Source organism: Lepidochelys kempii, chromosome 3 (genome assembly GCF_965140285.1).
Source record: "Lepidochelys kempii isolate rLepKem1 chromosome 3, rLepKem1.hap1, whole genome shotgun sequence".
Classification (NCBI taxonomy): Eukaryota; Metazoa; Chordata; order Testudines; family Cheloniidae; genus Lepidochelys; species Lepidochelys kempii.
In genome coordinates this window covers 9250259-9276995 of record NC_136382.1, presented here as the reverse complement: position 1 = coordinate 9276995, position 26737 = coordinate 9250259, and the positions used below count along the sequence as shown (strand labels likewise).

At 41.4% G+C, this 26737-nt stretch overlaps 1 protein-coding gene across 5 annotated transcripts in view; it reads left to right on the top strand.

The window, feature by feature from the left end:
- The window catches only part of KIF13B (kinesin family member 13B), a 206194-nt gene that overhangs the window by 78969 nt on the left and 100488 nt on the right, over positions 1–26737 (top strand). For 4 of the 5 annotated variants that reach the window (XM_073335650.2, XM_073335648.2, XM_073335649.2 and 1 more), the window contains exons 7-10: positions 60–147; positions 1682–1816; positions 6382–6494; positions 17574–17685. In XM_073335650.2, the coding sequence (XP_073191751.1) occupies positions 60–147; positions 1682–1816; positions 6382–6494; positions 17574–17685 (448 nt within the window). Of the gene's footprint in view, positions 1–59; positions 148–1681; positions 1817–6381; positions 6495–17573; positions 17686–26737 lie in introns of those variants that run through there. The other variant, XM_073335651.2, reaches the window with a different exon arrangement.

The following is a 26737-nucleotide window of genomic DNA, read 5'->3' as shown; positions in this document are numbered from 1 at the left end:
TATTGTACTTGGATGGCTGCCCCTTTGTAAGTACAAATCTTTTTTTTTTTTTTAAACAGAAGCCGTCAGTCATTAAAAGTTAGAGAGCACAACGTCTTTGGTCCTTATGTAGATGGACTTTCTAAACTGGCTGTCGCCAGCTACAAGGTAAGGGACAATTTTAGGGACGGAATAGGTCTTGAAACTGGTAATTCTTATAGTCACTGCTCAAGTGGTTGTTTATAGTAGTGAGATTATTTTTATATTATGTTTTGGTAATTAAGGGATTAAGAGAGGATGTGCTTAAAGAAATCCTTTATGAAAGTCTTAAACATGTGAGTACCACTCTTACCACCTAAGATTGAAGAAGGGGGGAAAAAAAAAGGGGGAAATGGAAGATTTACAAGGCTGGTTTAATAGTTCTTCCTTGCTGCAACCTTAACTCATAGTCGTAGTAACCCAGGCTATACAAACAGTTTGGACATGTAACAGATTCACAAGGAAGGTTGGTGCATTGCCTTCACTGGAGAAAATAAAGAGCAGATACCCTGCTATGTGCTTTGAGGCTTGGTTAGGTCATTTCATCTCTCTGTGGCTCCATTTCCTCAAATGGGAACAAAGGATTAACTAGTTAGTATTTGTAAAGCACTTAAAATCCTTGGATGGAATGTACTAAATAAATGAAGAGTATTATTAATGATCATGTAGCAACCCTATGTTCAACCTAAGTAATTCAGATTCTAAGGATTGTGCAGCACAGTGTCTTCGTGAAGCTATTTGATATGCTGTCAGAAGAGCTAGTAATTATAAGATGGAATTCCAAAACTCTTATGCCTCTAAGCAGACCCACTTGCAATACAGAGGTTGGTTTATGAGTCCTGTTACGAGCACCCTGTTATTTCTTGCAGTCCTTACTACTAGTTTCTATAAATAAAATTATTTCACGTACATTTTCCGTACACACTACACAGCAGTCTTGCAAAATTCCACACATTCAGCGCAGGAAAACATTGTGTTTTTGTTTTGCTTTTTCCTTCCCCAGGATCATCCTGCTAAAGGTTGGGTGAATAAATTTTGTGACTGGGGCAGTAAGGACCATTTTCAAAATTGATGTACAATATGCAGCTCCTATGCCTCAGGGTCTCTCTGAAGCCACTGATGAATTATGGCATTCTAGGACTTCCCAAGCTTTTGTCCAGGAGAGAAACCTCATAGCCTGTTCTGTTGATTGTTTTGCTTTTATAAAATTTGAGGTTCTGTAAATTAAAATGCATGTTAATGAAAAGCTCTAACTACTGAGTGAGCTAAAGTGCTGCAGTATTTCACAAATGAAATGCCATTCTACTTTGTTCATTGCAGTAAATTAATGTTTTGTTCAGGCAGCCAACCAATAAAAAGGAATATGGTATCCCTCACCATGAAATCCAAATAAAGTTAACGGACAACGTACATATAGTTATGTTGTTTAAATTGAATTATGCTCAGTGATTGTTTACTGCTTACTCTTTAACTTAAAATAGCACAATATTGTGCTATTTTATCTTTAGAGACTTAAAAAAAATCAAACCCAGGGAGAAACTTGTGTCTATTTTACATTTAACAAAATTTTATTTTTACTATCTGTTGAAGTAGTTTAGTGAAAGCAATGTTTGTGCAGATAGTGCCTAGTACATATTATTAAAGGCCTTATGATTTTATTTAGGACATAGAGTCTTTGATGTCAGAGGGTAACAAATCTCGAACAGTGGCTGCAACCAACATGAATGAAGAGAGCAGTCGGTCACATGCAGTCTTCAAGATCATCCTCACACACACACTGTATGATGTACAATCAGGGGTAAGTAATAGCAGGAGATTTGCAGGTAGAGATTTTAACCTCTGATGTCTAATCCAAGCTACAGATTCTAATCATGGCTTTTATAATATGTTTAAATAGACTGCTGTGCTTGTGTACATATGTAATGAAGCTAGGTTTTTTTAGATGTTTTGATGGACATGTAAGACTGAAATCTGGCTTTTGAAATGCAGTAATATAAGGATGCAAGCCCAAAACTGCAGTAGATTTAATGAGGATTCCTCAATCCTAATATCTGAAGCAATAAAACATGTGTTTTAAAATAAGAGTTTGTAATATAGATTTGGGGGCTAGATGGAAAGTAAAATGTCTGCAAAACTGACTCATTATCCTCCAGATCCCTCCGTAAAGCACCCCTTTGGTATGATGCCTATAAAAAGCTTGACAGTGGTCAGCTGCTGATGTGCTGAAACCAGTGTCTATCGCACTGACCAATATTGTCTGTTTTCTTGTACTCCCCTATTAGTCAGTCTGTATCCATCTGTTGCCTCTTTTCTTATATTTAAATTGTAATCTCTTCGGGGCACAGACTGTTGTTTTGTGCTGTATTTGTACAGCACCTAGCACAGTGGGGTCCTGTTCAATGACTGGGGCTCCTAAGCACTACAGTAATACTAGTGTAATAATAGCGTCTGGGGGTGGGAAACTGAAGTATTGGAAGAGTGTTTGAATATAAAATTGGCTTTGTTCTTTACGAGCAAATATTTGATGGAACATTTTGTGGTGGTACACTTCAGAATGAAAAAACCTTTGTGCACGTATGAAGATTTCAGGTTGTAACTTTTTCATGGACTACTTCCAAATATCAGAGAGGTAGCCATGTTAGTCTGGATCTATAAAAGCGGCAAAGAGTCCTGAGGCACCTTATACACTAAAAGACGTATTGGAGCATAAGATTTTGTGGGTGAATACCCACTTCATCAGATGCATGTAGTGGAAATTTCCGGAGGCAGGTATAAATATGCAAGCATATATTTCCAAAAGTATGTTTGCTGAAAATGTTATAAAGATTTCACTTTCTCAGTCAGGAGTACTTTCTTTCCTTTAATTTTGTTTTACCTTTTATTGATGAGAAACATATTTACTTTTCCTTAACCTCTACAACCTAGCAGTGATGGCGTAACAAATTTAACTTGAAAATACAAAAATTTGAGAGGTTTCAGAGTAGCAGCTGTGTTAGACTGTATTTGCAAAAAGAAAAGGAGTACTTGTGGCACCTTAGAGACTAACCAATTTATTTGAGCATAAGCTTTCGTGAGCTACAGCTCACTTCATCGGAGAACTTCTGAAGACAAACTTAAACCAGTTTGGTTAATCTTATTAAGCTAAATTTGTCTTTTTCCTGTTAGCTATGTGCTGAGCCTGTGGCCCTTCTAAAGGCAAAGCTAACCTAACTAATCAGGTAACCAGTCTTAAGCTTCACAACTCCTTTTGTCTCATTAGTTCCCAGCAGTCAGTAAAATAATCAGATGTAGGAATATAGAGCATACTGATCAAATTTTCAGGTAACACAAAGCTGGAGGTGAGGGGTTTGCAAACACTTCAGATGATGGAGCAAAAGTTCAAAGGGATCTTGATAAATGGGAGAGCTGGGCTATAGACAACAAAATGAAATTCAATGAAGACAAATGTAAGGTGCTACACTTAAGTAAGAAAAAACAAATGCACAAATACAGAATGAGGGATAACTAGCCTGGCAGCTGCACTGCTGAGAAGTATCTGGGAGTTGTGGTGGATCAGAACTTCAACATGAGTCAACATGCTGCAAAAATAAATAAATAAATAAATAAATGCAATTTTGGGTTGCATTAACAGGCATAGCATGCAAGTCACAGGAGGTGATATGATAGTACTGCTGAGTAGACCTCAGCTGTACTAATGTGCCCAATTTTGATCATCGCTATATAGAAAGGATGTAGAGAAACTGGATAGGATCCAGAGGTGGACAACAAAGACAGAATGCAAGATATCTGAGCAAAGGCTGAAGGAACTGGGTAGGCTTAGTTTGGAAAAGAGGAGATTAAGGGAGGACATGATAGTGATCTTCAAATACCTAAAAAGCTGCCATAAAAAAGATGGAGAAAAGTTGTTCTCTCTTCCCCAGAGGGCAGGACAAGAGGCAGTGGGTTCAAACTTCAGCCTAGCAGTTTTAGATTAAAGCTCAGGAAAAACTTCCTAACTATAAGAACAGCAGGACAATGGAACAAACTGCCTGGTGAAGTTGTGGAAGTGCCTTCACTGGAGATTTTCAAGAAGAGGCTGGATAGCCATCTGTCGTGGTTGGTTTAGACACAAAAAGTCCTGCATCTCGGCAGGGGGTTAGACTAGGTGACCCTTTTGGTCCCTTCTGATCCTATGGTTCTATGAGTTTGATTCTATGAAAAGTGAACAATGTAATGCCAGCTGAGCATCCAGCATCATTGATCAAATTCTCCCCTCACTTTGAGGAGAGTGTGGAAAAACAAATTATACTGAATGTAGAATTGACATAAAGCATTTAGCTTAAATGAGTTTTATTCTTTGATTTTACACACCCCCAGTTTGCGTTCCCTCTCCCCGAATGTGGGAGTGGGAGGGGTCTAGGAGTGATGGATACAAGGCAGGAAATAGGTATTTTCCACTTGTGCTCTGTTTGAAGCCCCCATGGCTGAACGAGGAAGAACCAAAAAAAAAAAAAAAAAACCAACAAAAACTACTAATCACATTCTGTAGTTTTTTGTTCATTAAGCTATTTTGGGTTTTAAATAAGGGTTTTGTCCCTCTCAGCTCCACTGCTTTTGTCTGATTTCCTCGATGAAATTTGAATTCTGGGCACATTTTATCAGTTTGTTGTGGAAATATGTCACAGATTCAGTGTTATGACGCCACTCCTGTATCTAATATGGGTTCTGAAATGTGTGTGTTCACATCACCTGCATAATTTAGTAAGATTTTGTCTGTCTTATATTTGCTGAATATTGAATGCCTAAAAGTGGTATTCATCTGAATAGATGATAGATACAGTAGTTTTACCCACAAAGTGCTCTCCGACTCCTGTTCTCCATTTCTTTATTTTTGTCTCCTTGCATCCCTAATCTTTTTCTTATTGTCTAACCCTTTTCTCTTTCTTTAACTCCCCCTCACCCACCATGCTATATTTCTCTTTCAGTTCTCCCTCCCCGCCTCAGCCTCCAGATCACTCTCTTTGCTATGTCAACACTCCCTATAATGCTGTACTTTTCATGTAGTTTTCATGTAGTTTTTCTGTTGCTACATTGCATTTCTGGTTTCTTTGATGCTTCTGGTTAGGCTTGGCCCAAGATAGTTGTTTTGCTTTCCTCTTTCCCTTCTTGTCCTCCAGTGACCACCCTGCTGACTATGCAGCTATATGAATTTCTGGAACACGGGCTTCTGGCCTGGCTTTTTTTCTGCTGTCTTTGGGTTCTGAAATTAGATGATCCAACATACTGTGCTATGAGATGGAAGTGCAGTATGCTTTGAGACAAAGTAACATTTTCAAAAGTACCTGTATCCCAGTGAAAAAAATCAGTCCCATTGATTTTTTTTTTATGAGACATAGGTACTTTTGAAAATTTAATTGTACTCTTAGCACTTACATACTACAGTGATGGGAGCTACGGCAAAGCTTAAGATACTTATTAATTTAAGGGAAGTCCAAATCCCAAGTTGAATGTTTGAAAAATTGATTTTTGGTCCAGCTATAACTTGCAAGAGTGATAAGAATTTATGATAAAACTTTTATTGGGTTAAAGTCTACAATATGATGAGGGTTGAAAGTTTTTTAATCCTTTTCTTCAAGGAGAAGGTCTTTGGAAGGGATGTGGGAAACCTTCCCTGTCATCTTAGTATTTTTGTAAATATCTGCCCTTCATAAAATGTGGAATTATAACATACTTCCTGCTTTGCTCATTCTTATTTTCAGAATGATGCAGTCTGAGCACAGGACTTAGGTCAGCCTATACATGTCTCTCAAGGGTATGATTTTTTCACACCTCTGAGTGCCATAGCTAAGTCATCCTACGTTTTAAGTATACAGCAGGCCTGAGATTGGCATTCAGGAGTCCCTGACTCCCACTGTGGCTTTGGACAAACAGCTGATCCCTATTTTCAAAATGAGAAAACTAAGTTAGAGATGTTGCCCCTGATTAGATTGAGCGTCCTGATCTGTGGCTCCTAGTCCACTGTCTCCCTCCATTGGTTCCCTCCTCCCACTCTTCTTGCTTTATACCTGTCTGATACTGGCTGCGTTCCTCCCTTCCAGTACTTAGGTGTCTAGCTACAGATCTTGGAGTGCTTGGTGCATCCCACATTACCACTTTTGAGGCAGAAACTAAAGTAATAGAAGGATTATTTTTTGATTCAAAGCGCTATGTTTAAATGTTCAGTTCTTGTTATAATATTTATTTTAAAATGTGTTTGATAAAAGGTCCGAAGTAAGGAATACAACCTGCGTTCTTATTTGAAAACGTGGCAAACTGTGAAACTTAACTGGAAATTTTAGTGAGTAAAATCTTTTAACAGTAACTTTTCTCTTGTCCGTTCCTCAGACATCGGGTGAGAAAGTGGGCAAACTGAGTCTGGTGGACTTAGCAGGCAGTGAAAGGGCAACTAAGACTGGTGCTGCAGGTGACAGGCTGAAGGAAGGAAGCAACATTAACAAGTAAGGCTTTTAGTGATTTTTCTGACTGCTATTTTGTTAAAATAGGCCATAAAGGAAAGCTACACCAAACTTCTAATGCACTGTTTAATTAATAAGATTTCTGCAAGGTACTTGTAACCAATTCAGGCTTTTCTGAGGTTGTTTTGTATTTGAATGTTATTTCTATAGAAATTCTTAAGTGATCTGTGCACATTTTAAGAATTTAAGATGTGTTTTATGTTGGCTTATGCTCCCTGCAACAGTTATGTATGTAATTTGTGTTGCAAGGACACGATTATAAAGGCTGAAAACTTTTTATCTTGTGAGTTTCTCACATAGAAAATTGATACATTGCTAAGCAATGTAGCTTGTGTTGGAAGAGAATATTAGTGGAAATGCCACTGGCTAATGTTTTTGTCATAGCTGCTTTTTGGAAAAGCAGGGTCTTGCCTTACATCTGACACTCCTGCACTTGCAGTTATCTTCATGAATAGAGACTAATAATTATGAGAAATTGATGTGTACAAAAGGGGGACTAGATGGAGACCACCAAACTAAATTTCATTTGTCTGAAGTGGTGTTGGATGGGCAAGGGCTGTTACTGCTTTAGGTATTTGTTACACTGAAGCTATAGGTACCAATTAGATCAATATTAGTTCTGTGAAACTGAGATAAAGTTACACTACTTAAATGACAATGATTGGAAGGCTTTTGTTCTTCTCTGAGTGATTGCACATGCATGCCACTCTTGGTGTGTGCGTGCCGTGAGCACAATTGGCAGAAATTTCCCCCTCAGCAGTACCCATCAGACCAGCTCAAGTGTCCTCTGCTGCTGCACACCACCACATGCAGGTATAAAAGGCAAAGCCCCTCCTGGCTCCCCTCAGTTCCTTCTTGCAGCCCAGGACAGTTGTTAGAATTTGGTCTTGCTTTAGCAAGTTCTCTGTGTGTTTTTCTTGTATATAGTTACCTAGTTACATAGTTCTTAGTGTTAGTTAGTGATAGATATGTTTGTTTAGTATCCGTTAGTTTTTTCTCAGTTCCCCAATTTTGGGGTTCTGTTTGTCAGTACCAAGGAATGCCTCGGTCCCAGGTTTCAAGCCCTGTCTTTCTTGCTCAAAGCCGAAGCCTGCGAGCAAGCTGCGCTCTAGTTGTTCAAAGTGTTTCGGTGAGACTCACCTTAGGGATCTGTGCCAGATTGGCAAGGACTTCAAGCCAAGAACCAAAAGAGATGGAGAAGCCAAGCTGAAGTTTCTTTTAATGGAGGCTGCTCTGAGCCCACCTTCACAGTCTTCTTGGTCAGAGAGCGAACTGTGTGGCATGTGTGAGCGGTACACTGCCATTGCTGACTGAGTCCTGGCACCACTCATCCTTGCGGGTGCCCAGGAAGAAGCAGAAGTCTTCCAAAGACATTGCTGGGAGAGGCAGATCTCCAATCCCTAAGTCTGTCAAGAATGGGGGCAAAGTGTCGAATAGAGTTCAATCAAAATTGAAGCACTCCTCCACTCACTCTTTGGATAAAATGGCACAGTTGATTCAGGCACTGAAGCAGACAACATTGAGTCCAGGGCCCAAAGCGGCACATTTATCATCTGCGGCACCATCTTTGTCTCTTGTGTATTGGTCAGTGACTATTCCAATACCATCCATGCCAGAGGCATTTGCAGCTGCAAGGAACTTGCTGAGCTTATTAGCGCTGCTGTCCCCAGTGGGGCAGGAGATCTCTCTTACAGTATAGGTAGACTGTTCAGCATCAACCTCCTCGTTGCAGCACTCGGTATCAAATCAACCTCCCATGTCCCTGAGTCATCATCTGTCTGTACCATCCAGAGGGAAGCCAGTAGTGATGGCTTCTCTCTGTTCTTCTCTGGACTTTTGGCACCAGTCTCCAGTGCCAACTGAAATGGCCCCTCCATGGTCAGGAGATGCCGATTCTTCTTTCTTGGATGTTGGCTCTCATGTCTCTCAGCCACAGTGTGTGTCTCACCGCTTCTCTCCCATACTTTACCAGCCCGGGGTCTTGCGAGATTCTGCGACTGGTGCTGGCATGGACATGTAGCCAGAAAGATATTGGAGTCCAAGGCCTTTTGTAGCCATTCTGGAACCCATGAGCATTCCTTCCTATTTACAGATCCTCTGTGTCATTCATGTTCAGTTTCCTCAAGTAGATGTGGGGAGTCATCTCATCAAGTCCAGCCTGTTCCTGAGCAGGAAAAAGGTATTCAAAGGAGGATACTGTGGAACAACTATCAGAGGAGGCCCAGCCTCAACCTGTGCTAGTTTCCTCTTCTCCACTCCCTCTTCCCCCCCTCCATTAAGTAGTTCCTCGGGTGTGTCCTCACCCCCTCCTGATGACTACAAGGTTCTCCAAGAGATCTTTAAAAGGTGGCCTTAGCCTTGGACATTCAAGTAGAAGAGATTAAGGAGTTTTCTCACTGCATCATTGACATTGTGGCCCCAGCAGTGCCATCTGAGTTGGCACTATCAATTGATAAGGTGATTTTAGCGTCCATCAAGACTCTGGAACATAAGAATGGCAATACTAGGTCAGACCAGTGGTCCAACTAGCCCAGTATCCTGTCTTCCGACAGTGGCCAATGCCAGGTGCTTCAGAGGGAATGAACAGAACAGGTAATCAAGTAATCCATCCACTGTCGCCCATTCCCAGCTTCTGGCAAACAGAGACTAGGGACACCATCCCTGCCCATCCTGACTAAATAGCCATTAGTGGACCTATCCTCCATGAACTTACGTAGTTCTTTTTTGAACCCTGTTATAGTCCTGGCCTTCACATCATCCTCTGGCAAAGAGTTCCACAGATTGACTGTGTGTTGTGTGAAGAAATACTTACTTTTGTTTGTTTTAAACTTACTGTCTATTAATTTCATTTGGTGGCCCCTAGTTCTTGTGTTATGAGAAGGAGCAAATAATGCTTCCTGATTTACTTTCTCCACACCAGTCATGATTTTAAAGACCTCTATCCCCCCTTAGTCGTCTCTTTCCTAACTGAAAAGTCCCAGTCTTATTAATCTCTCCTCATATGGAAGTTGTTCCATATGCCTAATAATTTTTATTGCCCTTTTCTGAACCTTTTCCAATTCTAATATATCTTTTTTTGAGATGGGGCAACCACATCTGCATGCCGAATTCAAGATGTGGGCATGCCATGGGTTTATATAGAGGCAATATGATATTTTCTGTCTTATTAGCTATCCCTTTCTTAATGATTGCCAACATTCTGTTAGCTTTTTGGACTGCCGCTGCACATTGAATGGATGTTTTCAGAGAACTATCCACAATGATTCCAAGATCTTTTTCTTTCATGGTAACAGCTAATTTAGACCCCATCATTGTGGCTGTGGCAACTTTCTCCTCATTCCATCCCACATCAAAACAAGTGGGAAGGAGCTTAGCTATTATGTTCTCTCACAAGGCTTTAAACATTTTTATTCCTACCCTGTTCTGGGATCACTCATTGTCTCGGCTGCCAAAGAGAGGGAAGTCCAGGGGCCACAGGCGGCTATCTCTAAGCCAAAGGGTGCCAAAAAGCTGGACTCGATTGGTAGAAAAATTTATTCTGTGGCAAGGGTACAGCTTAGAATTGCCAACCAGCAGGCCTTATTGGGCAATATAACTTTAACATCTGAGATGTTGTCCTGAAATTTAAGGACAAGCTGTCTGAGGACACTAAACAGGAGTTCCTTTCATAGGTGGATGAAGGGAAGTTAGTGGCAAAAATGTTGCTTCAGGCTGGTTTGGATGTTACTAATTTGGCTGCTAAACCATGGCTTGTGCCACAGCCATGCTCATGGTTACAGTCTTCAGGGCTCCAGGAAGCTCAGCAGGATCATCCCTGTTTTCAGCTCAGACGGATGGTATACTTCACAGTTTAAAGGACTCCAGGGCAACTCTGAAGTCATTGGGCATGTATACACTTGCCGCTTTGAGAAAGCACCGTTGTCCTCAGCAGTCCCACAAATACCCATTCTTACACTTCACCAGGACCTATTGAGGGAAAAAAGTAGGAATTATAGGTGCAGGCCAACTTCTTCCCCTCCAGTTCCTCCTGGTCCCTCTAGGTGCCTTGGGGGTACTAAGCAACCATTTTGATGATTGAATCGAGGATGCCAGATCACTGCCCATGATTCTAGTTTCTCCTTCCCCTTTGTTTGCAAACCATCTCTCCTATTTTTTAGTGCATGGTCCCAAATTACTTCAGACGAATGGGTCTTATGTACCATGGAAGTAGGGTACACTCTTCAGTTTGTTTCTTTCTGTGTTCATATTCAGGGACCACTCTCACGAGGTGCTCGTCCTTCAGGAGGTTCAAACTGTCATCTGGGTGAGAGCCATAGAAGAGGTTTCTCAGTGTCACAGAGGAACTGGGATTTATTCCTGCTATTTTACAATACTGAAAGCAAAGGGACATCTCAGGCCAATTTTAGAACCACATCAGCTCAACAGATACCTAAAAAAGATAATTTTTTATTGTGTCACTAGCTTCCATTTCCCCCTCCCTATATCCTGGAGACTGCTATGCTACCCTCGACTTAAATGTTCCCTGTTTTCATGTGAAGATTTATCAAGACTATAGGAAGTATGTCAGATTCTTGGTAAACCAGTTCACAGTGCTGTCTTTCGGCCTGTTGGCAGCTCCCTGGATTTTCACAAAATGTATGGGACTGGTAGCTGCCTTCCTGAGAAAGTTAGGAGTATATATCTATCCCTATCTGGACTACGGGCTTGCGAGAGGCCATTTCGAGATTCAGGTACTGTAGCTCTTGTCCAGTCACATTGTAAGGCACTGGGACTGTTGATCAACTCAGAAAAGTCTGTCCTCTCACCCGTTCAGAGGATAGAGTTTATATGGGCTGTACTGGACGCGTGCGCACCAACCAAGAGTTGAATGGATATGTGCAACACGTCTCCAAGAACAGCAGTTACAGAACAGATAAGTAAGCTGCTTCTTCGAGTAGTGTCCCTATGGATGCTCCACAGTAGGTGTGCCTGCGTCCCTGCACTGTTGATCAGACAACTTTGGTAGCCATCTGTCCCACCCATGCATGCACTGCTCCTCACCTGCCAGGAATCTAGCCACCATGTGTGAGCAATCCCTCCTTAACAGCTCCTGGCAAGAGACGGAGCTTCAGCAGTCCATTCACTGATATTTAACTTCCTTTAGATTTGCTAATTTTAGCTTCCCTTGAAGCTTTTTTTCTTTACTTCATTTGTATTTTTGTTTGGCTGTGCCTAAAAAAGAAGAAAAGGTTTTCTTCTCACCAACCCTAGTGGGGGTGACACCCCCCCTCCCCCCCCGCCCCCCGACAAGGGTATGCCCAGCTCCAAAAAGTGTGTCTATCCCAGTGACTGACGGACACTCACAGTGCATTCGCTGCCTGGGAGAAAAGAACATTCCACAAAAGTATGTCTTGTGCCAGCAGCTGAAAGCCCAGGTCCAGAAAAGACAGAGTTTATTCTCAAACTCCTGCTCATGGAGTCAGTCTTTCAACCCCGGAGTCCCTACAGGAACTCTCATCGCAACCCCCTACGTCGAAGGGAGGTGAGCCTAGAGAGATGAGCCTCTAGGAGAAGGTCTGTGAGTCCTTGTAGTGAGCCCTGATGGAGCTGAAAACTATCTCCGGCTCCATCGGTATCATTGGTATCAACAGCACCAAACCATCTAAAACTGGTACCCAGGGCACACGTGGTACTGAATGACAGAGGAAATTGGACTGCCCAAAGACCCAATGGGCATGGGCAAAGAAACATCAGTACTGCAGGGACATGAAAAACATAGACGTTCCACCCCGGGGAAGGCTCCATGGGTACGGATATCAGCACCGGTACTGACTCCGGTGCATCTGGCATCAATAAACTTTGAGGCCAAGTCCGCATCTCCAACTCTATCGGTGCAAGCCTCTCTGCACTGACAACTACCTACAGTACTGACGTCATCTGCACCACTGGATTTCTGGTGTGCAACAGATCTTTCGATGTCCAACACACCTGACTCACCCCTACTCAGTATCGGGGCCCCAGTACCAAGTTTTCGCAGAGCCCTGGACTCACAGACATCTCCCTGCCATGCTCTGCCTTTCTCATTGTCAGAGTCAGAAAATGAGCAAGAAAACTTGGGTTCCAGCTGCTCTTCTCACCTGCCATATGGGGTTCAATTTTACTGTGAGCATCAGGCATATCATCCACCTGATCTACAGCCTCCCTGGTTTGGTCAGCCATGGTACCAACCACTGGGCCCGTACTCACCACAATGGCCACACTGGGACCCTTGGCAGGCTCAGAGACAGCAAGCCTCCCATGCCTCTAGCATGGCATATCAGCAAACAAGGAGACACCCTCCTTCTGCTGTGGTTTTGAGGGCTTCTGAACCCCAAGAACAGGCAGGAGAGGAGATTGAGGCTGAGGTGGAGGAAGAAGTCCCTCCTCAAGCCCACTTCTCATCATCGTCACCAGACAAGACGGTGATCCCCTCTGCCATCAATGGCTGATTTCACATTATTCCAGGACCTGGCACAGAGGGTGGCAGAAGCCCTACAAATACCCTTGCAGGAGATGACCGAATCTTACCACAAGCTGGTGGACATTTTGTATTCCTCCACCTCCAATTAGTGAGGCATTCCTGGACCCTGCTAAAGTCATATAGCAGAACCCTGCATCTGTCCAGCCAATATGCAAGCGTGTCGACAAAAAGTATTACGTGCCAGCAAAGAACACAGAATTTCTCTCTTCCCACCCGCCTCCTAATTCCATCACTTTGGATGCAGTTAACTGTAGGGGCTGCCAGCAGCAGTTCAGATCCACCCCTTATAACCAGGACTGGAAATGTTTGGATCTGTTCTGCAGGAAGGCATATTCATCAGCCACTCTCCAGTTCTGTGTAGCAAATTACCAAGTCTTATTGGCAAAGTATGACTACCAAAACTGCACAAAATTCCAGTTCCTTTATTGAGCAACTGCCTGATTCTCGCAAAGAACAATTCAAGGCCATAGTCAATGAGGGCCAACTGTCGGCTAAAATGTCCCTCCAATCCATGCAAGATGCAGTTGACACAGGGGCACACTTGATTTCTGTGGCCATTTTGATGAGACAGGCTTTGTGGTTTTACTTGTCCGGCTTTCCTGAAGCGGTCCAAACTACGGTGGAACGACCTTGCTTTTGAAGGGACAAAGTTATTTGCTGAGAAGACGATGCATCCCTTCACATGTTGAAGGATTCTAGGGCAACTCTTTGGTCCCTTGGGATCTATACTCCTGCCTACAAAAGAAAATACAGCCCTCAGCCACTGGTTAAGCCCAGCTCATCACAATACACATATCCGTACTGATTACAGAGCTCTTACGAGCTGCAGAGAAAGTAGCCTAAGTTCCTCAGGCGAAAACAGTCAGGATCTCAATCAACTTCCTCTCTGTTCTCCACCTCAAAATGGCAGTTTTGACAGGTTGGTTGAGGTGCCTATAGAACATTCTGCTCACCATCTCACACTGGAAAACCCCACACATCCCTTCAGAGACCATCTTATCCCGTTCTGCAGCACCTGGGAAAAGATAACCTCTGACAAGTGGGTGTTGGAGATCATTCAGAGTAGATACGCTATCCATTTCTCCTTCCCCCCCCTCCCAAACTTCCCCTTCCCTCTCCAGGAGCCCTTCTCATGAGAGTCTGCTGTGTCAGGAGGTAAGCCATCACCCCAGCGTAGGAGTCATAGAGCCTGTGCCCACACATCTAACAGGCAAAGGCTTCTACTCTTGCTACTTCCTAATTCTGAAGAAAAAGGAAGGTTGGAGACCCATACTGGACCTCAGAGTACTCAACAAATTATCAAGGTGAAGAAGTTCAAGATGGTCACCCTATCGACGATTATTCCAGTGCTAGAGAAAGGAGATTGGTTCTTGGCCCTTGACCTCCAAGATGTGTATTTCCACATTTCTATCATACCGAGTCACAGTTCTTACCACTGCCAGTACAGAATACCCTGCAGCAGAATACCTCTCATTTCCCCCCCCCCTCCTCCCCCGGGTATTCTCCAAGGTCCTCTCAGTAGTGGCGGCCTATTACGCACTCAGGGCATCATGATGTATCCTTACCTGGACAGCTTCCTTCTCAGGGCATGTTCTTTCACCAAAGCCCAGCGAATCACCCAAACTACACTGAATCTGTTCCAGAATCCGGGCATACAAATTAATGCACAAAAACGGATATTAACACTGGTGCAAAGACTAGAAGTCATAGGTGCTGACCTCAACTGCATCCAAGCGAAAGCACTCCTCCCACATCACAGATTCCTCAATCTCTCCATGCTGGTAAAGACAGTATAATCCAGCCTCCAGATCTTGGCCAATCACTGCCTTCAGCTTTTAGGGCATATGGCCGTGGGCACATCAGTCATAGCTCATGCCTGACTGCATAAGATGCCTCCAAACTGATGCCTCAGTTTGGTTTACAGGCCAAATGGAGACAGCATAGACAAATTATCATCAATGCCCACCAAGGTTAAACAATTCTTTGGCTGGTGGAAAGACCTGGTGAACGTATGTATGGGAGTCCCATTTGTTCAGCCTCCTCCATTGTTACTCCTGACCACCGAAGCATTTGGATATTAGGAAAAACTTTTTTCACTAGGAGTGTGGTGGAATCTCCTTCCTTTTGAGGTTTTTAAGGTCAGGATTGACAAAGCCCTGGCTTGGATGATTTAGTTGGGGATTGGTCCTGCTTTGAGCAGGGGGTTGGACAAGATGACCTCCTGACGTCCCGTCCAACCCTGATATTCTATGATTCTATGGTCCCTCATAGGATGGGGTACACATTTCAATGATCTCATGGTGCACGGCAAATGATCTTTATCTGAGAAACACCTTCTCATCAATCTGCTCAAACTCAGAGCGGTCAGCAATGCGTGTGCTCATTTTCTCCCCCTGATCAAAGACACGCACACAAAAGTCATGACAGACAATGTGGCCTACATGTATTACATAAACCGTCAGGGAGGTGCCAGATCACACTCCCTGTGTATGGAAGCACTGAAGTTATGTAACTGGTGCATTTCCCACATGGTCTTAATATTAGCAGCCTACCTGCTGGGAATACACAACACTACAGCAGACAACCTCAGTCACAAGTTCTCACTCATCCATGAATGGGAAGTAGATTTGATGGTCCTGCATAACATATTCCAACAATGGGGGACTATGACAGTAGATCTGTTTGCTACTTATCAGAATAAGAAATGCCCTCAGTACTGCTCCAGAGCTGGGATCAGATGACACTGCTTGGGGGACACTCCTCCTCCTCCTATGGGACAAGGGTCTTCTTTACACCTTTCCCCATTTCCTCTAATTCTGAAAGTCCTGTTGAAAGTGAAAAGAGAGAAACAAGCATACTGATTGCTCCCATCTGGCCCAGGCAGATGTGGTACTCTTATGTGTTGCAGTTGCCACTATCTCCACAGATGACTCTTCCAATCACTCTGTTCCTGCTATTGCAGAACAAGGGTCGCACCCCCCATTCCAACCTGTAGATGCTGTGACTCAAAGCCTGACTCCTTCATAGTTCCATCACATAGAGTCATTTTTCTCTGAGGAAGTACGGGAGGTGCTCTTACACAATAGGAAAGGAGCTACTCGTTGTACCTACCTGCAAAAGTGGAAAAGATTTCAAATCTGGTGTCAACCTAAAGGCGTCACCCCGAATGCAGCCACCCTACTGATAGTCCTGGACTACCTGTTGCCTCTCAAGAAATCAGGTCTCTCTATCAGCTCACTAAAGGTTCACCTAGCAGCAATTGCAACCTTCCATCAACAGGTAGAAGGATACTCTATCTTTTCTCATCCAACCACAAAGAGATTTCTCAAAGGCATAGCAAAACTCTTTCCCCAACCTAGACTTCCCACTCCTCAGTGTACTCTCAACCTAGTGTTAAAAGGACTGACTAGACCACCATTTGAACCCATGGCCACTTCTTTGTCTACTCACCTTTCAATGAAAACAGCATTCCTGATCGCCATTACCTCAGCAAGCGGGATAGGGGGGGATAGCAGCCCTGGTAGCACATCCCCTCCTCAGGGTGGTGTTCTCCAACAAAGTCACTCTTCGTCCACATCCAAAGTTCACTCCCAAGCTAACTTGCACGTTTCATATAAACCTGCCTGTTCAACTTCCAACCTTCTATCCTAAACCTCTTTAGGATAATAGGGAAACCATCCTCCATATGCTTAACGTGAGGAGGCCCTTGGTCTTCTATTTGGACAGGACAAGAGCATTTAGAAAATCTCTGAGACACTTTCTCTCTGGTGCAAATAGATCGAAAGGTGTAGCGATTTCAGTTCAAGGACTCTCCAAATGGGTCTCGAACTATATCAAGCTCTATTACCAGATGTGTAATGTAATACCCCTGTCTTCAATATGCACACACTCTACAAGATCAGTCACCTCTTCTGTCGCCTTCTCCAAAGGTATCCCTATCTCAGAAATCTGCAGAGCAACTACCTGGGGATCTGCACACACCCTTTGCAGAGCATTATGCTATCCTCATGGATTCAGCTGCAGATGCCAGATTCGATGCCTCAGTGCTGTCATCCATAATAGACTCAACTCTGAAACCCCAGCCTTCAGTAGTGGACACTGCTCGGGATGCACCCATAGGGACACTACTCAAAGCAGTGGAGCACCCATAGGGACACTACTCAAAGAAGAAGTTACTCACCTTGTGCAGTAGCAATGGTTCTTCAAGATGTGTGTCCCTGTGGGTGCTCCATGACCCACCCTCCTCCCCTCTACTTTGGAGTTCTGGTAATTGACTCTGCAGTAGAGAAGGAGCTAAGGAGGGATTTTCCATGCATACTGGCTAACCTCATGGCAGACGAGGAACAGTGCATGCACGAGCAGGGTGGACTGCTACCAAAGTTCTCCAATCGACAGCGCAGGGATGCAGATACACCCACAGGGGGACACATCTTGAAGAACCATAGTTACTGCACAAGGTGAGTAACTTTTTCAATTTATTTGGGCATCTATCACATTTAAAAGGGCTTTTTGAATTACAGATCCCTTCACTTGTTCATGGGTTGGTTACTTTCTCCATGCAGGTCCCTTACAACTCTTGGGCTGGTTATTTCTGCTCTAGCAGATCAGGCTGCTGGCAAGAACAAGAACAAATTTGTTCCATATCGTGATTCTGTGCTCACTTGGTTACTTAAAGTAAGTGAACTTCTCATACATCTTTGGAGTGGGTGGCATGAGGAGAGAGAGAGAGAATTTTTCCTTCGTAATGTGTAAAATATGATTATTCCATCATCTAACCTTAGTTTTATATGCAGCAGTCTTATCTTTGAAGAATTAGAAGGGTATTAGCCGTTAGTGTCTCCACAGGATAAATTCTATCTCCCCTGCTTATTGGTAATAACCCTGTGATGGCCAAAAGTATAGGGCATATTTTTGAAGTGATCTAATAAATATTTCGGTCCAGCTTTTTGAGTCAACTCACTAACAGCTACACTCAGAACTCTGGGGCTAATTTAACATGGGCCATCTCCTTATGACCTAAGTTTACCCAACGTCATCGGTGACATGATTAACTTCAGAGATTTTGGATAAGATGTTTAGCCCTTTGCGTCAACTAGGCAGGGGTGTATTCACAAAACATATTCCAGTCTGCAGTCCAGTTGCAGTCATATTCTCATGCTCATGTGAAATGAGCAGTTATGGAGTCAGTTTCTGTACTGCAAATAATTCTGATTTGAAGGTTACTGTTGCAAAAAGAAACTGTATCTAGGAGGACTTCAAATGAAGCTCATTGACATCTAAATGATTTTGTTTTGCTCCTGCTGCCTCCTTTTATATATAGTGGTTATAAAAGGATGGTAAGCTGCAGTTAACCAAAAAGAGAGAAGTTTGGGCAGTGACTGTGACACACTTAAGGAAAACTTAAGGAAGATCCTGTTTTCTCCTGGTCTTTGAATATGCTACTTTTAGAGCAAAAGTATGTGTGGTTGCTTTCATATCTAAAGCCAAAGAGGCAATTGCTTTCCTTATAGTGAGATGGCTTTTCCTTCCATTGGTACAGATTGAGTGACTGACAGGCAGATTGGCTAGGTTTTAAAATAATTGCATTATAGAGGTGCAGACCCAGTAGGGCATCAGTATCCCATAATGTTTAATTTTTTTTTCTGATTTTCCACATCAAAATTGTGAAGTTCAAAATGTTTCTCTCAGACTTAGTTATGAATCTTGGCAAGTTGGTATCTCTTCCTTCCTTACCTTTGTCCTATGCTTCCTTGCTATCAAGAGGCAATTATGATATTTATTGGTATAAAGAAATAAGCTGGAAAAGAAACAGATTTCTTCAGACCCACAAACGTTTATGTTGGCTCTATTACCTGGTGATTGCTAAAGCTAGATCCTTTTTTAGACTGCACCCAGCCTAACCACCCGCACATAATCCCTAGGTGATCTCTTTAAACATAATGTGATATGAATTCTCCATTCCCATAGTTTATTTGCAAGTGTTAATAAATAAAAAGTGAACAGTAAGATATAGAGGTATTTAAAATGTTTAAACTTTTTCCTATAATGAAATTTGGAAAAAAACAAACAGAACACACACCTCCCCCGGCCCTCAATAGTTGACCTTCATTGCAGTTCATTGCATCTTAGGCTAGATACAGTAGTGAAATAAAAGATCAACTGATATAGCCTCTTAGCACTATGAGACTTGATTTTCCCAGTGGTTACCTTTAACAAACCTTCCCACAATATTGTTTTGTAATAGTTAACATTGGGAAATTCAGTTAACAAGTTAACCTTGTAGATACTAAGATTTTAAACATCACATACTACAGTGATGAAGCTGTATAAAAGCTTCAATAGAATAGCAGAAGTGATCATTTTATTTTTCTTATATAGTAAATCTTTTTTTCACAATGCTGCCACACATAACACTTCCTATCTATGCTAAAATATAGCCTTGCCTTTATATTCACTGTCTTGAAGTTTGTTGAAACAAATGTACTTCGCTTCTCTGCAATGTTGTAATCAGCTATGCTTGGTTTGTTTCAGTTTACTGCAGTAGTGAGACCTATACATGTGTAACTGAATCTGAGGAAGCAGAAATGGAAAGCTGTTCAGAGGCTTTCCCATGTTGTTAGAATTAGTTATGCTGATCCTTTTCTAACATAATCCAGCAAATAGGTTGAGATTCATGTTTAGCACCTGCCCGATACATTATAGCAAAGATGGCAATCGCATGCGTAGTAAGGGCTGAAGCTCAGAAACAGAAATAGACTTTTGTTATGCCTTCCTCCAAGCAGCTCATTTCCTTTGTCCTGTTCATGTTCAGCCAGGTTAAAATCCTAACAAAGGCTTAATTTCAAAAACAGGCTCATTTAAGTGAAACTCAAGGGTGAAATTTTTAACTAATACCTAGTGAAAAAGATAATTTGATTGCATTTTAAAGAAAGGTCAAACTAAAAATTCATCAATTAAAGATGTCCAAGCTTGTTTTTAAAGTCTGAGCATTTGGGGATTGTTATTGTACAATGTGCCACTCCTTTTCAATGTGGTGCAGGAGAGAGAATGTATTCTAGGATACTAGGGAATAATCTATATTTTAGAACAGTGGTTTTCAACCTATTTTCATTTGCGGACCCCTAAAACATTTTGAATGGAGGTGTAGATCCCTTTGGAAATCTTAGACATAGTCTGTGGACCACAGGTTGAAAGCCACTGTTTTAGACCAAATTTTAATAACCATTGACATAATCAAGACTTTGTATTGCAAGATGGGCCATCTACTAGCTTTACTAATGTATGTTGCTTCTATCCCCTTTCCATCTATTTTCCTGTCCTGGTCTTTTTATCTTAGATTCTAAACTCTTCAGAGCAGGGACCATGCTCTTTTATCTTCGGAAAGCACCTTGTCCATTGTGGACACTACTGGAAACAAACTTTAATAACAATGCCAGTTGCAGCTTCTGGGTTCTGTACCCTGTTGTGTGACCTTGGGCAAGTCCATTCAGTATTTCTGTTCCCATCTTCCCCATTGTAAAACAGGTATAACGACAATTATTTATGTCACAGGAATGTTGTGAATCTCCGAACCCAGCTCAGAATCTGGCCCTTCAGGTTTATAACTTACTTGAAGATCCTTGGATGACAGATACTAGGGGCACAATTCTGTTCACATTGAAGCCATTAGGAGCCGCACCAGAATCATAGAATCTCAGGGTTGGAAGGGACCTCAGGAGGTCATCTAGTCCAACCCCCTGCTCAAAGCAGGACCAATCCCCAACTAAATGCAAGTGAGAACTTGGTCAAAAATAATAACCAATCTTCTTACCAACTTATCAGGCTTCTGATGTATTTTATCAATTATACATTCTCTTTATTCTGCCTTCTGTGTGGGTGTTCTGCAGTTTGAGGCACATTAAAAAGAAAAAATATAGAAAAAATGTAGGAACTGAGAACAGTGATCGCCTCGTAAACTATTTTCTTGTTCTAGGTGTTGGTTAGGAAAGTAATGTCTAAATTTCACATTCCAATAGTGTTCTCACAATAATTTTAGTGCCAACACATAGTTGGCTGGTTTTAGTCTTTTTTTCTTAGTTATTTCCATTCTGTTCTTGTCTCTGACATACTAAGCCCCCCACCCATTGCAGATTTACTCTTTTTCATTATGAGAGTCTAGCTTAGTCTCCATTCACCCTTCCCACTGTGCAATAAAGGAACCAGTGCCGTTGCACAACAGAGAATTATATATAAAAATAAATTGGATGCCCTGGAGCTGGGCCTGAACAGTCAACACAGTAATGGAGGGACCATTAAAAAATTAATAATGGACAGGTTATGAACCATGGTGGCGTATCACTAATAGCATGGCCCAGCCTCCTATGGAGAAGAGTTCCAATTTAGCAGTTTTATTATAAACTCTGCTTTCAAGCTAATTGATGCAATGGAAGTTCTCAAAGTGTAAACTAGGGACACTTTCCGTGGATTCTAAAAAGGGCCTGATTTTGGACATACTGTATATACAAACCTGGGATCGTTTGCCAATTGCTTCACATTTTTGAAAGTATTTCGGAGAGGAGAAAAAGTCCCTGGCTCAAGAAAAAACACCACATTGAAGAGGGCAAGTTCACACTGGATCCCATATAGTCTTCAATGGCTGCGATGTGAGTACATTGCTATTTTATTTGGAGTGGGCCCTGCAAGACAGTTATTTGCAGACATGTAGGGATGGGACTATATTATGCAGGCAAAGAGTATATTCCCATAAGCCAATGGTATTTATTCTGTGAATTTAAACATGTTGAGGATTGTTATGGAAAGCTTCAATGCGTTCTCCTGAATGAAATGATTAGACAAATAGTTTTAATGATGCCCAGTGGCAATCTTTGACCTACATTTAATGGATTATTTAAGATTAGAGCTCGTTGGAAATTTTCCATTAGAATGATTTTCTGATAGGAAAATAAAGTTTCCACAAAATTGAAATTGACCATGGGAAAATTAAAATGAAATATTTCATTTCAGATCAGTTCCACCCAAATTGAATATTTAGTTTTTTTAACAGATCCAAAATATTAGATTTCTGACCAGTTCAAGAGAACATTAGACTGCATTTCTCTATCAGGGCATTGCCTTATGGGAATTGTAGTTCAGGCCCCCATTCTATTGTATGGGCCTGGCTCTTGAAGGACATCATCTCCTGTTTAAGTGTACAGTGCTCACTTTGTATTTATTTTTTATTACAAATATTTGCACTGCAAAAAACAAAAGAAATAGTATTTTTCAATTCACCTAATACAAGTACTGTAGTGCAATCTCTTTTTCATGAAAGTTGAACTTGCAAATGTAGAATTATGTACAAAAATAACTGCATTCAAAAACAAAGCAATGTAAAACTTTAGAGCCTACAAGTCCACTCAGTCCTACTTCTTGTTTAGCCAATCGCTCAGAAAAACAAGTTTGGTTGCAATTTGCAGGAAATAATGCTGCCTGCTTCTTGTTTACAATGTCACCTGAAAGGGAGAACAGGCGTTTGCATGGCACTGTTGTAACCACTGTCACAAGATATTTATGTGCCAAATGCGCTAAAGATTCATATGTCCCTTCATGCTTCAGCCACCATTCCAGAGGACATGTGTCCATGCTGATGATAATGATCCAAAGCAGAGCGGACCGACGTATGTTCATTTTCATCATCTGAGTCAGATGCCACCAGCAGAAGGTTGATTTTCTTTTTTGGTCATTCAAGTTCTGTAGTTTCCGCATCGGAGTGTTGCTCTTTTAAGATTTCTGAAAGCATGCTCCACACCTCGTCCCTCAGATTTTGGAAGGCAATTCAGATTCTTAAACCTTGGGTCGAGTGCTGTAGCTATTTTTAGAAATCTCACATTGGTACCTTCTTTGCGTTTTGTCAAATCTGCTGTGAAAAGTGTTCTTAAAACAAACATGTGCTGGGTCATCATTCAAGACAGCTATAACATGAAATATGTGGCAGAATGCAAGTAAAACAGAACAGGAGACATACAATTCTCCCCCAAGGAGTTCAGTCACAAGTTTAATTAACACATTATTTTTTTAACGAGCATAATTAGCATGGAAGTATGTCCTCTGGAATGGTGGCCGAAGCATGAAGGGGCATATGAATGTTTAGCATATCTGGCACATAAATACCTTACAGCTCTGGCTACAGAAGTGCCATACGAATGCCTGCTCTCACTTCCAGGTGACATTGTAAATAAGAAGCAGGCAGCAGTATCTCCCGTAAATGTAAACAAACTTGTTTGTCTTAGCAATTGGCTGAACAAGAAGTAGGACTGAATGGACTTGTAGGCTCTAAAGTTTTACATAGTCTTGTTTTTGAGTGCAGTTATGTAACAACAACAAAAATCTACATTTGTAAGTTATGCTTTCACAATAAAGAGATTGCACTACAGTACTTGCATGAGGTGAATTGAAAAATACTATTTTTTATAATTTTTGCAATACAAATATTTGTAATAAAAAATAAAAAGTGAGCACTGTACACATTCTATTCTGTGTTGTAATAGAAATCAAAATGTTTGAAAATGTAGAAAAAATCCAAAAAATTTAATTTCAATTAGTATTCTATTGTTTAACAGTGCGATTAATCACGATTAAATTTTTTAATTGTGATTAACTCAAAAAAATTACTCATGAGTTAACTGCGATTTATCGACAGCCCTAGATAAAACCTCTGTAGAGATTCATCACCTTCAGCCCTTCAGTGAAGATGAATTGAGTTCACAATAAACAAACTTATATCTCCAGTGATCCTTGAGTAAAATCCAGGAAGATCTATTTCTAACTTTAAAAATCAAGCAGAAAAATATGTAAATAAATCTTTCATAACCTCTGTATAAATCTCAATGAAAAAAAACAAGACACATTTAAAAAAAAAAACTTTGCTAGTCACCTTTCAAAACAGATGGCCTAATTTTCAGAATTATTGAGCAAATCACTAAAGTCAGTGGAAACTAGAGGTGCTCTGTGCGTTCAGAAACTGGACCACAAAATTCTATCTCCAAAGAATGTGTTGGAAGCCGAATTCTTAATAAAGTAAAGGTGAAGAAGCGCAGAATTTTTTTTTCTGCTTTCTTGAGTGAGATGCCATATATATATATATATATATATATATATATATATTTTTTTTAAAGTGATTTCTGAGGACAACATAAAGCTTGGGGCTAACGTCTGATAGTAAAAGATTCTGATTAGATGGCTCGGTTAAACCTATTACATAAAGCGACAAAATGGTTAGTAATGACCAAACCTACATATTTAAATAATTATGTGAAATAATTAGCATGATGGTGAACGTAAACCACTGCTAATTAGCTGTATGGCCAGAAATAGAGCTGAGCGAAAAATTGTATTCTTGTCTTGCTGAACCAAAAAAAAATTTGTTTTGGGTTAAAGAAAACAGGACCAGAACTGAATGTTTTTTCTGTGTTTCACTTTTCAGATGTTTCACCTTTTATTTAAAAATAACAACATTTCAAAATGAAACACCGTTTTAAATGAAAAGTTGAAACATTTCATTTCAAAATGGCCAAAATGAACCATTTAAACTTCAATTCTCCCCACCCCATAATTTTTGGCCAAAACTATTTGCTGAATTTGACCCAAATTATTATTATTATTTTTTTTTTTGGTGCAGAAAAAAGCATTTTTTTCAAGGCTAATTTACTATTTGCTGAAAATTTTTTGCCCAGTTCTAGCCTGCAGCTATAAAATAAACTCATTTGAAATATGATTTCACTGCAGAGGTAACTCTTACTTGGATGCTGCCCCTTAACACACCCCTTCTATCCATGCACGGAAATCTGTCACCTGAGTTTGGTACTTTAAACCTGGGCTAGTTGGTGTGGCTGGGGCTATGAGTTAGAGCTCGGGTGTAGCTTTTACTCTGATTGGTAGCTCACTCACTTCGCAGTGAGGACACAGGCTAAATCACTCAAGTGCTGATAATCCTCCAGTGGCTTCCTATGTTACGCGGGGTTCTTTCAACCCAAAGCTATTGGTAACTTTTACTTTGTGCGAGGTGGTGTCAGGAAATAAATCAGGGGAGACACGACCTTCCGACTGATAGATTGCTGGCACAAACAGGACAACACAAGAGTGCTTTCACTTAAAGCTAAACTTTACTTAGTCTCAAGCACTTACACATGTCCGCAACAGGTTACTAAAACACCCCCAACCCTTGATAATTACCAAAGCTGAGTGTGGGTCTCGAGTGGCACAGAGGCAGCCCATCTGCCAGTGGGGAACACAAGATGCATCCAGAGGGAGAGTCCAGTCCAGAAGAGTCCCACTACCTCAAACTTTTCCCCCTTATTTATACATTAGTAATAGAATGACATGTCCCTTAAAGAAAACTTGTTAAGCAAGCAGTTCCAATGGTCAAGCAAGAGGCTTCCTTCTGATTATTGATTAACCAGGGGTGGGTTTTTCCCAGAGTTTGCAGCCTTGAGACCCCAATAGACATTCCTGGGGCACATCCTGCTCTTCTAAGATGCCTGTATCAGCAACTTCAACACAATCCTTATCAGGAAGGACGCGGGGTCAAGCTGTGCTTTCTGTGGCACTCAGAACCCCCTCCCTTCCTGCCTTGGTCAAGCTGAGTTTGCTACATGGCCACTTCACGGCCTGCTGGCTTGGCTGCTTTTAGCAATAAGCCATAATGGTTTCAGGCACTTTACTGGTTTGCTGACATCTCCCTGTATACCTACGGTTCCCCAGTGTGCCCAGAAAGGGCAGAGAAATTCTCTGATTTAGTGAGTCGTGTTCATATGTAAAGTGTGTAGTAAACTGGAAGAAAGCCTGAGCAGTTAAAACCAGCAAAATGGCCACTGAATCCTCAAAACCATTTAATTTAATAACTGGCCCATAAACTGATTGTAGGTGGTGTGATATTACATGTAACTTAGTGCTGCACCTGCCATGTTGGTTACATTTGCACTAAGGCAGGGATTGTCAACCTGAGGATCAAGACCACCCTGTCCTTCCCATCTTGCAGGGTAAGAGAGGAGCCCCAATATGTAAAAAGGGTCACAGTATGGAATACATGAAGAACTACTGCATTAAAAGACTTTTCCCCTTTGGCTCAGAGAATATGGATACATGACCTCAATAACGGTAGCTCCTAGATGGGATTATCTTTATGGCACCTTTTAAAGTGATATCCACTTCTTGAGGAACGCCTTCATTTTTCTTTTGTGGCATGATTTTCCTTTTTGGAAGATCTATTCCTGTTGTGTTAAACAGTTTAGATTTCATTCTGAGTGTAGCAAATTCAAGCTACAACTTGCTGTATGTAAAACAAAAATATCCAAAAACTTATAAACCTTTGTATGACAAATTGGTCAAGTACAATATCTTTGATCTGTTTTTTTTTTGTTTTTAAACAGATAGCATCAAGCTATTTACCTTCTAGGACAAATATTTTGTTTGGTATTTGTACAAATCATTCTGTATTGAACAAGCATTTATTATTAGCCCGGTCTCCAATTTGCTGATTAAAATGATGCACAGTAATATACTGTTTTCTTTCTGGTGTAACTTTTGTTGCAAATGTGTTATAGCTGTCTGCTTCTGCACCCTATGTGGGCTCATCATAGACGTGCTTGTTAGAGAAGGACACCCCACCAATGAGTTTAACTAGAACACAGAGCTAAGGTCAGGAAAGCCGACACAAGAATGTATAAATTACATCATCCCCTGCCTGTTG